The sequence below is a fragment of the Vitis vinifera genome, chromosome 13 (assembly GCF_030704535.1).
Source record: "Vitis vinifera cultivar Pinot Noir 40024 chromosome 13, ASM3070453v1".
NCBI classification, from domain to species: Eukaryota; Viridiplantae; Streptophyta; class Magnoliopsida; order Vitales; family Vitaceae; genus Vitis; species Vitis vinifera.
In genome coordinates, this window is record NC_081817.1 from 8593495 (window position 1) to 8609324 (window position 15830).

General features: G+C 31.1%; 1 protein-coding gene across 1 annotated transcript; it reads left to right on the top strand.

The window, feature by feature from the left end:
• The first annotated feature begins 10274 nt into the window (after nt 1–10274).
• LOC100245448 (uncharacterized) lies at nt 10275–13181 on the top strand. Its single transcript, XM_010660408.3, has 5 exons — nt 10275–11157; nt 11628–11749; nt 11843–11883; nt 11990–12088; nt 12602–13181. Exons 1-5 carry the CDS (start codon nt 10647–10649, stop codon nt 12780–12782), a joined length of 954 nt encoding a protein of 317 aa, XP_010658710.1. The 5' UTR covers nt 10275–10646; the 3' UTR covers nt 12783–13181.
• Nucleotides 13182–15830: the final 2649 nt, after the last annotated feature.

Genomic DNA, 15830 nt, shown 5'->3' on the forward strand with positions numbered 1-15830 from the left:
TAATTTACTTGAGAAAAATTAGATTTCTTGAATCTAAAAATCATTCTCTCCTTGAAAAGAATAATGCTTTCACTCAAGATATCAAGAGTAATAACCCTTTCTTCATCTATGAATGGAAAATTTTGCCTTAGAACTAAAGTGCTTAATGAAATACTAATAAAAGAGGTTTGGGGTACATTAACAAAAATGAAAATCCCTTTAGTGGAGAAATCGTATTTGTCAAAGGTAAAGATGAAACCCCTAAGCAAACAGTATTTCCTAAAAAGCCATTACTATGCATACACTGTCAGAAAATTGGACACACTCAGTTTAGATGCTACACTAGGTTCTTAGAAAGGTTTGAATCTCAAAGGAGTAGGCTTATGAATGACTTCAATTCCCTTAAAAATAACATCTTGAATACTGCGAAAAGGAATAAAACTAATAAGAAGCCTAAAAGTCAACTTAGTTCCACTAAGTCTCCACCCAAGACTAAACAAGCTTAGTTGAGAAATGGTAGAACTAAATATCAAGTTGTGTTCAATGCTCTTAAAGCTAAATCTTCCAATGAGTGGTACTCTTATTTTAAGAGGAATACTAAAATTAAAAAATGGCCATTATTGATAGAAAAAAATTATTATTTTTAAAATTAGTCACTATTGTCAGAACTAAAAACTGAAATAGCCTTGAAATGGGAGAAAAGATAAAGCCTTAAAACAATACTTCTCTTTTCGAAGCCCCATCCCAACGGTGTCACTTCTCTATGTCTAGTTTTTGCTTCCTATTCTTTGAATCTCCATTTGGAGTTTGTGTGATGAATTCTTTAATGTTATATTTGATTCATGAAAGATTTGATTTGAGGGAAAATGTGAGGGAAAGAAAAAAGAGAGGAAAAATGAAAGGAAAGAAAATAAAAAATTGATTTAAATTTAATGAATTATATTTATACGTTTCTTCAAACTCATTTTACCTATTTATCTCTATTATAACAAAATTAAATAATTTAGAAATAAATAAATTTTAAATTAATTTTAATTATATTATATTTTATTTTATATATATATATATATATATATATATTATAATGAAACCAAATATGAGAAAATCATTTTTCTTAACATTTTTTTTCTTTTCCTACCATTTTTCGGGAACCAAACATAGCATAAATATTTTTCTTGAAAAATTAGTGGCAAATCTTACTTCAAATGCTTGATTTTTCAAAGAATCTATCAAATTGCTTCAAGGCTACGTTTGGTTACAAAATTTGAGGGAAAATAGTTAGGAAAAAAAATAAAGACAAAAAGTAAAAGAAAATAAAAAATGAAGAAAAAGAGGTAGTTTAAACTTAATGAGTTATTCTTATACATTTCTTTAAACTCATTTTGCTTATTTCCTTTTATTATATAAAGATTAAATAATTTAAAAATATATCATTTTAAAATAAAATTTAATTATATTTAATTTTTCATTGTGAAACCAAATATAAGAAAACCATTTTCTTTAACACTTTTTTTTCTTTCCTTAATACTTTTCATGAAACAAACATAGCCCAAAAGTTTATATTTTTCTCTTATTTTTTTCTTAATTATCATTCATCTTTGGTTCTTAGGTTTTGTCGATCTTTGATTTTATTGTTGGAAATTTTATTTTAATTAATCGATTGAAGCATATGTGGTGATCTTGTGTTTTGGAATTTTAAAGACCTTTTATGATTTTGATCGAAACTCTGTTTTTATATTAGGAGTCTGACCCAGTGATCCTAAAACTCTAAGAAACACTTTTTTTTATTAGTAATTTCAGTTACTATTATTTTTGGTTAGCTTAAAACTAATAATTTTTCAACCAAAGATTATGTTTTCTTTTAAAGCTAACCTTGAAATGAAAAAGCATCAATTCAACTTTGAATTAATGTCAATAGGAAGTTGAAAACCCTTCCCAGTGAACGATCCTAGAGGCACTATGCTATGCTAGCTGAGGCTATCCTAGTACATGGTGATATAGGTTATAAATTTTGTTGATTACTCCTGTCTGAGGACCCAAAATCAAGGTACACCAGCTAGGCACGGAATCACTAAGTACTTTGTAGCAGGAGGCACACCTTGTCTCCTGATGACTCAGTTTGCTATGATGTGTTCCACCTCCTTGTCATAGGAGGTCACAACCGTTGTAGGTGCCCTTTTAGAAAACCCTTGGCTTGGATCATCCTTGTCTTCGTGATAGGGTTTCAAGTAACTTATGTGGAAGACAGGATGAATCTTCAACCTCGGTGGTAGCTTAACTCTATAGGACACCTTGTCGATCTTCCAAAGTATGGGGAAGGGTCCTTCATACCTCCTCACAAGGCCCTTATGCACCGACCTTAGGGATTTGAATTGTTAAGGAAGGAGCTTGACAAGCACCATGTCTCTAACCTTGTACTCCGTGTGATGCCACTTCTTGTTTGCCCACTTCTTCATTTTCTTAGCGACCTTGTCCAAGTATGAGCGTGCTATGTCAGCTTGCTCGTGCCACTATTTCGTGAACTTGAAAGTCGCTGGACTTCTCCCCGTATAGCCTATCGTCAGAGTGTGAGGAGTTAACGGTTGCTGCCCTGTGGCTAGCTCGAACGAGCTCTTATTGGTTGTCTCACTCCTTTGCAGGTTATACGAGAACTGAGCTATGTCTAGCAACTTAGCCCAATCCTTCTGGTTGGTACTCACGAAGTGTCTCAAGTATAGCTCCAGTAAGGCGTTCACCCTCTCAGTTTGTCCATCCGTTTGTGGGTGAAAGCTTGTGGAGAAGTGAAGTTCCGAACCTATAAGCTTGAAGAGCTTCGTCCAAAACTTCCCAGTGAATTGTAGGTCACGATCATTGATGATAAACTTAGGCAACCCCCAATACTTGACTACATGCTTTAAGAATAGCCTTGTCGTTTCCTCCGCAGTGCAGTCAGTCGGGGTTGCTATGAAAGTTGCATACTTAGAGAACCTATCCACTACTATTATGATAGAGCCGCTGTTCTCCGACTTGGGTAGCCCGATAATGAAGTCCATGGTGACGCTGTCCCATGGGCGCGTTGCTATAGGTAGTGGTTCCAACAAGCCTCTAGGTTGTCGTTGCTCCACCTTGTCTTGTTGGCACACAAGACAAGTCCTCACATAGGCCTCAACCTCATCCCGTATTTGAGGCCAGTAGTAAGCTGACTCAAGTAGTGCCCTCGTGCGTCGTTGCCCAGGGTGTCAAGCCCACTTGGTGTCATAGCACTCCTTAATCAGATTGCGCCTTATGTTCCCCCACTTAGGCACATAGAGTTGTCTCCCCTTAGTGTATAGTAGGCCGTCCTCCACCCAAAATTGCTTAGTCTTCCCATCATGGGCCAAGGCGATGAGGCTCTTAGCCACTAGATCATGTTGCAGTCCTTTCCTTAGAAGATCTATTATGTCTCCTTGGGGCTGGCTCGTCATGGATGCTAGCTCCGTTTTACGGCTTAGGGCGTCGGCCACATGATTAGCACTTCCTGGCTTATACTCCAACGTATAGTCGAACTCGGTCAGGAAGTCTTGCCACCTAGCTTGCTTGGGACTTAGCTTCTTCTGTGTTCGAAAATAGCTAGTGGAAACGTTATCAGTCTTCACTATGAAGTGAGACCCTAGAAGATAGTGCCTCCAGGTGTGCAAGCAATGGATATATAATTATTGGTGACATAGAGGTGAATTGTAAGATGTCATGACTAAGGAGTCTTGATAAAACCAAACAATTAGAATAGACAATAAGAGATTATTTGGCCTTGTAATTAAAAAATTATTTTTAAAAATTCATAATACTATTTGATCATTATCTTCTTTCTAGTTTTTAAAAATAAAGTGAAATATAGAACAATTTTACAAAATAAATAAAAATTAATTTTGCTGGTTTCTTGAAAACAAATGAAAAACATAGAAAAAAAACTATAAAAAAGAAATGAAAGAGATTATTATATCATCTCTCTTCATTCAATACCATTATTAAAAGTCTTCAAATACGATCTTCTTTTAAATTACATGCGTTTTTCTAATTTTCTTTTAACTTTTCTATAATTTTTCTTTTAAGTAAATAAAATTTAAATCATGTTATACTTTATACATAAAATTTATTTATTTTCAAAAATAATATAAAATTAAAAAATTGATCTAATTAGTGTTAGAAATTCATGAAACTCAAAAATTTTAAAAGTCATAGACCAAAATATTAATAGACAAAATTAGTCTTAAACAACTCGATTGTTTCTCTTTTACATAAAATATATATATATATATATATATATATATATATATATATATATATATATATATATATATATATATATTTATATAAGATTTTACTAAACAAATAAGCTTCAAATTAAATAATACTTAATATACTAGATTTATTAATGAGTCTAGCAATATTTAAAAATAATTTGAAATCCAAATAGTAAACTCATTAATACCATAAGTTTATGAATAAAAATTGGTTTGTAATGAATCTATTATTTGTTTTTTGCACATAATTATACATTTATAAATTCTTTCAGTAGAGAAATAAACTTCAAATCAAGCAACACTTTGTATTAAATTTATTAATTTATTAATGGGTTTAATACTTTTTAAAAATAATTTAGAATTAAAAAATAGATCTAATCACTATAAAAAATAATAAACCAAAATTGATATATTACGAGTTATGATTTTATTGTTTTCCTATACATACAACTATATTTTTTGATTGTTTTTTTCACTAAGTAAAAAAATTTAAATTATATTAGACATAATTAATTTAAATTCTTTTATTAATTTTTAATTTTTAAAAATAATTTGCAATTTAAAAAGTTGATCTAATTAGTTACGTATTAAATCAAAGAATTTTAGAATACTATGCTTATAACTGAGTACTAAAAATATCTATAATTTTCTAACATATACTCTTATAAAAAATATAATTCATGATTTTATTATAATATTACTATTTATGTTATACGAAAACTATTTATTTTTAAATTTATTTGTAATTATAAAACTGTTTTCATTTTTTAATAAGACTTGAAATTAAATATAATTAATATTATATGAATTGAGTTTACAATATTTTTAGAAAATCAAAACAAAAAAATTATTTTTGGAAACAACTTGTTTAAACAAGTTTTTGATTTTTTATTTTTAAAAACTGTTTTTTTTTTTTTTTATAACTTAACAACAGTTTTAAAAAGTATCCAAAAAAACATAATCAAATAAACCCTAAGGCTGTATTTAGCAACTGTTATCAAGAATAGTTTTTTTTTTCTACAACAAAAAAACATATTTGACAATTAAAAAACTATTTTCTATTTTTTTGTTTTTAAAAACAAAAAATGAGGTGTTTTTAGATGATATCTTTTAGTTATATTCCATTATTTTCATTTATTTTTTGGGGTTGTTTTAAAAAGTAATTGTACAAATATGGAGAATGGTTAAAAGTAAAGTACTACATATAAACATTATTGTTAAAACATATTTAAAAACTAGTTAAAAATATTTTACGTTCTCAAATAAATTTTGGTTATACAAAATATTAGAGAATAATTTTTAAAAACTATTCTTAAAAACCGTTTTTAGAATAGTTGTTGAAAAAATTACTAAACAAACCATAAGCTTTTGGTTTTGAAACTCAATTTGCTAGTATATATTAAGATGTTATATGGGACCATGGTGTTGTTCCTCTCCTCAGTCTTTGTTGGTATTTAATAATTTAAAACCTTAGGTATTTGTATACGCTATTAACTACTTCTTAAAGTGTGCCTTTATTCATAATTTCGACTAATAGGGACAACAGACAATGAAACGTGTATTCATAAGGTTGAATTTCCACCATTTTTAGTATAGTAGGTTTCATTTCTCCATTCAGACACTACACCGTCAAGATCCAGAATGGAGTAATTGGCAATAAATCCATTATAGTAATGACTATATGTCATCTGCAAAATCTCTCAAGCCCCACTAAGGAAGCTTGGGCACCATCACCTTTTGTGAATGTTTGTCCCAATGAAAATTTCAAGTCCTATTTTAAATGTTATTTGTCGTTATTTCCATGTGAAAATACATAATGTTGTTACATATTTTAGTATCTTGCTTCACCAATTTAATCTTAACTTTGTGTTTGTTTGGCCACTCAGGATGTTGACTTCATTGACATTCAATTTCTTTTAATTTCTTTGTGATTTAACAATAAAATTCCACATTAACAATAGGATGGGTGAAACTCTAATTATGGGAAAATGACGTTAGATGTGTGTTGAAGTCAAAACTTTTGTAATTTTTAACTTCATATTTTGAAGGACCTTAGCAACTCAAACAATTAAGGAAAAGATGGAGTGATAATGGTTTACATTGTTAGATAAAATATATAAAGTTGTAAGGAATAAAATGAAAGTCCAAGATCGTATTTCCAACCATGACAATAAGTTTCACACAACTAAGGATTAGTTGGCTAGCCCTTTCAAGACTTTATGTCCATGCACGGATGGAAGTCATAGGCCTATTTTTGTAGACTAAAGACCTTTATCCCACTTTTGGAATTACTCTTCTCCCCATTCAAGAAGACTTGACTTAGTTTTCACATCGAGTAATATGTCTCACGTTTGTGGACATAGGTAGTTACTCTATAAGAAATGTGACCCAATATTTAATTTATTTTTAGAGAAAATAATATTTAAATGGGCCAGAAACTTTAAAAACTTTTATGTTTTTATTTTATTAAAATAAAAAATTGTTTCCGACGTTTCTCTTACTTGGCCCATAAAATTACCTAATATGTATTAATTAAATTAATACATAACATATTTTTCCATAAATCCTTATGCTCAATCGAAAAAGTTTAAATAACATGAATCATAGCAATAAATCCTCTAAGAACAAGTATTACCTTCCATGTATTACAATGTAAGTTTCTTCTTTAAATAAGAACAATATGTGAGTCATTTCTTTATGAATGAGCTTTCAAAATTCTCATTCAAGGTCTACTTAACATTCATAACATGCATATTGTCATTTAAATTTAAGATTCTTTTTATAAGATCAATTGAAAGTTATCTTTTGAAGAAACAATTGAGGTTTAATTTTGGAGTTGTTTTGTGAAAAGATCATTTTCATATTTAAATTAAAGTTATATCTTTAAAAGATAACTTTTAATTGATATTATAAAAAGTATTATAAATTTAAAAATAATTTTATTAAAAATGTTGTATCTTAATAAAAAGTTTTTTCAAATTAGTTTTTTTTTTTTTTTCAAAAATCTCAAGTTAGGTGCTTGGTTAAGGAACAAGGTCCGTCAAATTTTAGGTGGCTATCTCATTCTTTCACCAACCGAAACCTAAATAAGTAATCCTACCATGAGCATGTGATTGTTCCGTATGAGTTATTAAAAACACTTTTCCAAGTTATTAAAAAGGGTCATTGAACATAACCATATGTATTTTTTTTTTTACTCATTTTGACAAAATTATTCTCGTTTTTTTCTTATAAAAATAGCAATTTCTTTTAAAATACATATGTAAATACTTAAAATAGTTAAGAGCATTTATGTTAAAAATGAGTTACCCTTTAAAAAAAAATATGGAAAGAGTTAAATTGACAAATACGAAGATTAATTCATCACTATTAATCATTAAATTTTATTAAAAAAAGTTTAAAAAACCATTTATAGAAGTAGAACAAAAAGAAAGGATGCCAAGATACAATAAATCCATATCACAATATTCTTTTAGTTCTTTGGAGAGTTATAGTAGTCCAATGAGTAGTTTCTTGTTGTAATGTGTACCATCTTTGGTGGCTATATTCAAGAAATAAGAGCATAAGAACAAAGTTCTCTTCAATGTGAACTTAAGCTCAATTAGGCATTGAAAGCCTTGCCATGGACTTGGGAAGATACAAATTATCTAGGCCACTACCAAACCAAATATCTCCAAAGAACTATAAGCAATATTTAATACAATTACACCAAGCTCAAGCAACTCCTGCTAAGAAACTTAGGGAGGATGCTAAGAAATTATATTATTTTATAATTTTAGTTAAAAAGAATTTAATGTTAATTAGGATTTAATAAAGATTTTAATTGAGGTTAATTAAAAATTGATTTTTTATCATATAGAATTGTTTGGTAATTGCTTTTAATCTAATTAATATTATCATTAATTAATTTTTATGTTATTTTACATTATTTTGTAATTTTAATTAGAAATAATTTGAAGTTAGTTAAGATTGATCTATGTAATAAAAAATATTTATGATTAATTAGAAAATAATTTTTTTTTTATTATAAACTTATTTAATAATCTTTTAATTTAATTAAGATAATTAGGATTGAAAATAACAAATGGAAATAATAGATAAGATATTTGATGATATTTTCAATCAATGAAAGTTGAGTATAGTTAGAGGGTGTTTGTTTTTTAAGTTTTTTGTTGAAAGTAATTTACTTTTAAATTTTAAATTATTTGATTTTATATTTTTATTTTATGAATTATTATAAATTTTTTAAGGAATTAAAAAAGCAAAAAAATTTGATTTTTTTGAGATAAAAAAGTAATATCTTGATTTTTTTTTTTTTAATATTTAATAAAAAAATATTACAAAAACAAACCATCTAATACTTAACACTATTAAATATTATTTAGTTTTAAGTTCTAGGTATACCTAAAATTAAATAAAAAAACAATATCATTCTAATAAAAAACTTAAAAAATGAATGAAATTAAATTTTTTCAAATTTAAAATTTTCGTGAAATTTAGCACTGATTGGTGGTAGAAAAAAAATAAGTTAATAAATTTTGAGAAAAAAATAAATTAATAAATTTTGAAAGAAAAAGAAGCATATAATTCGTAGCCCATAAACATAAATTTACTGAATCAAAACTAATAAAATAATAACTCCTTGAAGTATTTCATTGGCTTAGTCTATCATCAACTCATCATATAATATTTATTGGTTAATTTATTATGGTTATCGATTAGCCGCTGGTTCAAACCTCGTTGTATTGTCTACCCATTTTTGGAAGAAGGGATTGGAATGAAAAAGAAAAATAATCAATTCCATTATTGGAAATAAGGCAAATTGGAGAGAAAAATAATTTCTCAAATAAGAAAGAAAAAAAAAAAAATCTTCAATTGCAAGATTTGGTCAGACAAATTTTAACATTTTCATCCGGTAGATTCATCTGGTATAAGGATGACAATGGGGCGGGTTCGGGACGGTGCCTCCATCCCAACCACGCCCTGTTTATTCAAAATTATTCCCATCCTCATCCCAACCTCGCCCAGTTTATTCAAAATTATTCTCATCCTCGTCCCATTTAAAAAATTAAACGGGACGAGACGACCATGATAAATTCTTATACTCGCCTTGCCTAGTCCAGTTTAACTTCTTTTTTTATTTTTTTATTTTTTTTAAAATTACTTTTAAAATTTTTAATTACATTAAAATTAATATAATATATAAATAATTAAATTATTATATTTTTTATAACTTATTATATTAAAAATATTTTATTATTATCTATATATTAAAAATGGTAAAATAAAAATTAAATTAAATTAATTTTAAAAATTAATTTGATATATAATCGAGGCGGGGTTGGACAGGCAGTACTCGAACCCGCCTAGAACTCATATCGGGTTTAAAAAAAAATTCTCAAACCTATCCCAAACACATTTATTAAAATTGAACCCCGTCCTATTAGGGTCGAAGTAGGGCAGGTACCCGAAAAAAACTCGTCCCATTGCTATCCCTAATCTGGTATAAGTAAAAAAATCAATATATTATTTTTTTATTTAGAAAAAGTTATATATTCTGACTTTTTCTATTTAATAAAAAATTTATAATAAATCAAAAAAAAAAAACCTAAATTCTAAAAATAAATTATTTTTAGCAAAAAGCCAAAATAACAAACGTTAGTCTTTAACAACTTTCTTTTATAAAGCGTACAAGTTTACAATCCATCAACGACCGGGTCTTGTGACTCCGTCTACACTCTATTTTCTCCTGCCGTGTACGCTCTTCTATTCTAAGCGCTCAACATGCACCTACCATTTCTCTTTGATTCACTTTTTCCACGTCACTATTCATACCCATCCACGCCTCTGGAATTTCTAAAATTTAAAAGCATTACAAGTCATATTTTAATTTTTAAAAGTAATTTCTAAATTTTATTGAATCATTTATTTTTCTAAAAAACATATTTTTTATTATTTTAAAAAATAAGTAGATTGTCATGAAAAATGCTATTGTATTTGTAGAGGTGTCGACATCCTAACATCACTCGCCAGTCGCCACCAACCACCCTCCGGTACTTCACGTGAAACCTTAGGACATGTGTCACCTCCTGGATGTGGAGCAACACATGGGGTGATGCGATATGACAGTTTTACCTACCTCCGGAAGTGAAATTTCCATTAGGAGACGTATGGTTTGGTAATAGGGACAATCCGGAATCTACATCAGATGCCTGAGGATCTTTCAAGGGGCGGGTCCCACAAAAAGCTGTCTCACTAAAAGGAAGGCTTCGCCGTCGCCAAGCAATTAACATAACCAACCACATTTTGAACCAACAGCGGCAGCCAAGCCAAAGAGTGTGGCGGAATGGGTGCGTAGGATTACGAGGGTTTCGGTGCCGGCGTGGGATTTCTTTGACTGCTCCGGTGATGCTCGGAGTACTGTGCGCACGCCACAAGCCTTGGATCCTCGCCACCCTTTCCTTCGTTCACGGTTCGGCGACACACCACCACCTTCACCTTAACCATCACCATCTCCTTGGCACTCCCATACAGTTCAACGGCGGCGGCGACGATCATCGCCGGCGTCACCACTCCAGGGCCTGTCGCCAAGGTAGCTCGGGCGGGGGCGCCGCCTCCATATGGCACGCGATCCTCCCTTCAGGCGGCGACCGTCGCAGCTCCCTCCGACCGGCGTTGCTACACGACCAAAAGGGTGAGGGATCGTGGAACGTCGCGTGGGACGCACGTCCGGCTCGGTGGCTCCACCGCCCCGACTCGGCCTGGCTCCTCTTCGGCGTTTGCGCATGTCTCGCGCCCTTGGATAGCTTCGACGTGGATAACGAGGTAGTCGCCGTCGATGATAAAATCGAAGGTTGTAATCAGGTCAATGAAATCTCCGATGAAAACAATAATAGCTCCGCTGATTACAGAGTCACAGGTTCGTTCTCATAAGCGCTGTAATTCTTCTCTAATCTTCCTCTATACTTGTCTTTTCATTGCATGTTTTTAATGTCTGAGGCTGGTTCATCTCTCACTAAATTTTAATATTTATGTTGTATGTTAGATGATTCCCATTTCTTGGAATATCATGAAAGCAACCTGTTTGATTAAATGTTTCTTTCAACTTTCAACTTCTTGTTGTTGTGGCTATCCCAATTTAATGAATAAATTATATACACACTTCTGTGTTTGTTTGGATACTAAATTCTGAAGTTGAGAAAACTAAAAAGAAAATCCATTTGTCCTTTAAATTTACATTTTATTGATATTATTATTAATGTTGTTGGTACATGTGTTGAAATCACAGAGGTGTAAAACTGCTTTGTATTTTACCTTTTCTTTTATTTTTCCAAACATTTTGGAGTAATCGTGTGAGTGGAAGGAGAATCTAACGTGAGAGCAATGCAGGGGTTCCGGCAGATGGAAGATGTCTATTTAGAGCAATAGCTCATAGTGCTTGCTTGAGAAGTGGGGAAGAAGCTCCTGATGAGAATCGTCAAACAGAACTTGCTGATGACTTAAGAGCTCAAGTGAGTTTTAATTCTTATAGACAAAAGACCCCATTTGGTATACAACATTGGATAATTATTTGGAACTGTGATATTGCTGGATTTCATTTGCAGGTTGTAGATGAGCTGTTAAAGAGGCGTGAAGAAACAGAGTGGTGAGCTTTGTAATATAATCGGATCGCTATTGTTCCTTTAACGGGAATGGATAATGCTTTGTTGGTCAATGTTATTTAATATTCTTAATTGTTGCAATTCATTTAGGTTTATTGAAGGCAATTTTGATGCATATGTGAAGAGAATTCAACAACCTTATGTTTGGGGTGGAGAACCAGAGTTGATAATGGCTTCTCATGTTCTCAAGTGAGTTTTACTCTGGTTCATTAAGCAATTTTGTATTTTGGCATGCTTTTAATATCATTTTGTATTTCTTTTGAGCATGATATGGGGATGAATTTGTTTTACGTATAGCCTTCCTAACTTTTAACTTGCAGGCATTAAAAGCAAGCTAAGCTTTCCTTGAAACATTTGTTAAAGCTCATAAGCAAACTCTTTACAATTTCTAAGAACAATGTCAAGAAATTTTTCGCTTGGTAATGTTGTGTTTTATAAACGATTCAAGGATTTGAATCGATCATTATTTTGTTTTTAAGAGTTTTTTTTTTCTTTTTAGTGTCATTATTGTTGATTGCTTTTTGTCTTTTCACTTTTATGTTGAGTAGACACCATATTTAGACAACCAATGTGCAGTTGGATGGTGCTAAAATAAAAGGAATCCGAAAGCTTTTATCAGAAAATTTGGATTTAAAGTTCTTGTACCTTGCCCCCTTAAATAATTTTTATGTTTGACAAACCTGTTCTACTCTTCAAATGCAGGATGCCAATATCGGTCTTCATGATAGGCAGGAGCTCAGGTGATTTGAAAAACATAGCAAATTATGGTAAGGAGTATCGGATAGATAATGAGAGTCCAATCAATGTGCTATTTCATGGATATGGTCACTATGACATATTGGAGACTTTCTCAGACCATAGTTACCAGAAATTAGAATGGTAGAAGTTGGGTATGGCATAGACAGATTTCATTTTCTGGACCAGTTTAACTCAAAATTTCTCTAGGGTGAGTTCATTTTTTAGAGGAATCAAGGTTCAGCCAATTGAGAATTTCATGTGGTTCAAATGTTCAATCTATTTCCTGTACTGGCCTTGGTTCAACGAACAGTGTTGTCGACTGTTGAAGATTTTCTTTTTCATTTTTCCCTCTCGAGATCAAAAGGTTTATATTCAGAATAATTTGGTCTGTTAGCATGTTTGCATACAGTGATTTTTGCTGTTCCCCCACAAAGTTGTAGAAAATTGGTATGACATTCTCTCTTCAAGCGTGCTCTGGAGCAATGCTCTGGTTTGTAATTGAATTACTATCACCAAATAAAAAACCTGATCACTTTTTTTTTTTTTCTTTTTTTCGGTTTTCTTTTGCAACTTTAGGAGGGGCATGGGGAATGTTTGACAGGGGTTAATAAACCTAGTTGCTTGTGCGGGATTATGTTTATGCAAAATAGGTAATTCTTATGGTATCCTTGAGGGGGTGAGGTAATTGTACCACTTTCATTCCCAAAGGGATGGATGAAAAGAAAACACCATTGGAATCCTTTTGAGGGCTATCAGTCTGTGAGCTTCTTAGTGAAGCTGTTTGGGGGAATGTTGGTGGTTTGGAAATTACATTCTTTTCTCTTAGGAAATGGGTTCTCCCCTCTTCTTTCTTTCCTTACAGGCATGGATTCTCCCCCTTCTTTCATTCCTTAGAGGCTCTACAAGAATTTTCTTTTGTTGGAAAAGGAGAATGGTTGGAAGTAATGACGCACTGGGTCCTAATTCCTAAAGCAATGAGGCATTGCCAAAGCAAAATCTAGGAAGATTCTCATTCTATGTTGTGTGATTTAGCATCTCTTAGTTTTGTGGGCACTGCTATTAGTGGCACTAGAATTAGGAAAAGTGGTTGGGTGTCAATTTTATTTCCTGGAAATTGATACACAGCTAATACTCGTAACTTAAAAAGTAATTAATACAATGAAATTGGTGATTTAAAGGTAACAGAGATTGACGGGTGAGGCTCCTCTATAGTTATAGCCTATAGGATGATGAATGAAGGTGAGGATGACAAAAGATGAATTTGAGACAACAAAGGGAGCGGGAATATATTCCATTTTCAGGCTTCATAGCTGACCTGAATTTGGGTGATGAGGGGAGGGAAAAGTTGAATAGGATAAAAAGGCTAGAAGGATCCTCCTATGTTGTGTCAACAAAGAGAGGTAATGCACGCCCATTCCCATCATCCCATCTGTGAACTTGTCGAATGCTTTCCCCAGGCAGTATGGGCACTCATGGGTGAAGGGCGTTGTTAACTACCCGAATGATGGTATAAAGTTTCAAACTCAGACCATGCAAATTTCGGGATATATTGGTGAATTATGGGCCCACTTTTTGGACGTCTGGAGTCTGGACGGGGAATCAGACTTTAAAACAATGACAGGCAATGAAATTTGTATAGACTTTCAAAATTCATATTTGATATCAATGCATAAATTTTATTATTTATATTATTTTTTTTAAAAAAATATTTATTAAAGCGTTTTTTAATATGTTCAAAAGTTTTAATGAATTTTTATTTTATAAAAAAAATTTATGATTATTGAGGAAAAAAAAAACATAGTCATTGAATCTCACAACTTTTGTCTCACTCAACTACCACAACTATGAATTATATTGGGTTCAACCTTTCCATGTTTTGAAACTTTTTTGGAGTCAAAATAACATAAAATATAAAATTCAAAATCCGTGTTCTTTCCCTTCTCGCAATTTCCTTTGAATGAAAGGGACAAGGTAAAAGAAACTCAAACCTCAATACCCATCCAACAGTCGTAAGCTAACAAGGTTTTCCTACAAATATCTTCTTGGGGAGCCTTGAGGATTAAGAATAACATGAAAGGAACAACTGCCTGAAGAAGCTCTGGTTAGGACAATTAGGCTATGTTTGGTTACCGAACAATTAAGAAAAAAAGAGAAGAAAATTAGTGAAAAGAAAAAATCTTCAAAAATGTAAAAATAAAAAATTAATAAATCATTTTCATATAATACTTCCAACTCATTTTACTTATTTTAAATATTCTTTATAAAATTTAAATAATTTTAAAACATATAAGTTTTTATTAAATTTTAATTATATTTAGTTTTCTTTAATATTTTTATAATAAAATTAAATAGAAGAAAATTATTTTTTTAGTAAGTTTTAATTATATTATTTTCTTTTACTTATTAGTTTGTGGTAACCATTGCTGTCTGCAAACTTCAACATCTAAAATTCAAGGTGAGCTTTGAATGAATTAGTCAGTCAAAGGAATTTTTAGCCAAGAGCAAGAATTTGGCAATCCATTTGGGTGGAGGAATTTGTGCACCGTCTCTAAAAGAGGACTTATGGAATGAAAGTAAAACCATGTATTATTATTGTGCAATTGAAATTAATAGAACTACATTTTACAAATATTATAAAGATAATTTTTACATTTTAAAAAAATTAATTGAATAAAAGTTTTTTTCTAACTGGATAATCTTACTTGGAGAATAAACAATGTTAAAATTTTATTCAATTAAAAATAGAGATGTGGTTCTCCAAGAGTATCAAACCTTGGGAGATTTTGACATAGCTAACTAATCTAGAGGTGCAAGTAAGGACTTCATTGAGTTGACACCTATTCCTCTCTCATTAGAGTAGCCTAGAAATGAAGAAGAGTGAATTGATGGGTTAGTAAGAGATGATGGTGTAAGTGACATAGAGTAGCCAATTAAGCATTAGGAGTAATGGGAGCAATCACTTTTCTTGCCAAAAAAAATGAAACCTATAAGTTGGGACAACTTCCTAGCGAAACAAAAAGCATTGGAAAACAAAGGTAATCACCTACAAGTGGCTCTTCACATGGCAAATGTTTAAACCTTCAACATTCATATTCCTCAATATAACCTTTGGAGTTGCTTCTAAATTTCATATAAGATTGTTAGGCTTAGAACATGTAAAAAAAAAAAAAAGTTAAATTTCACATAAGATTCA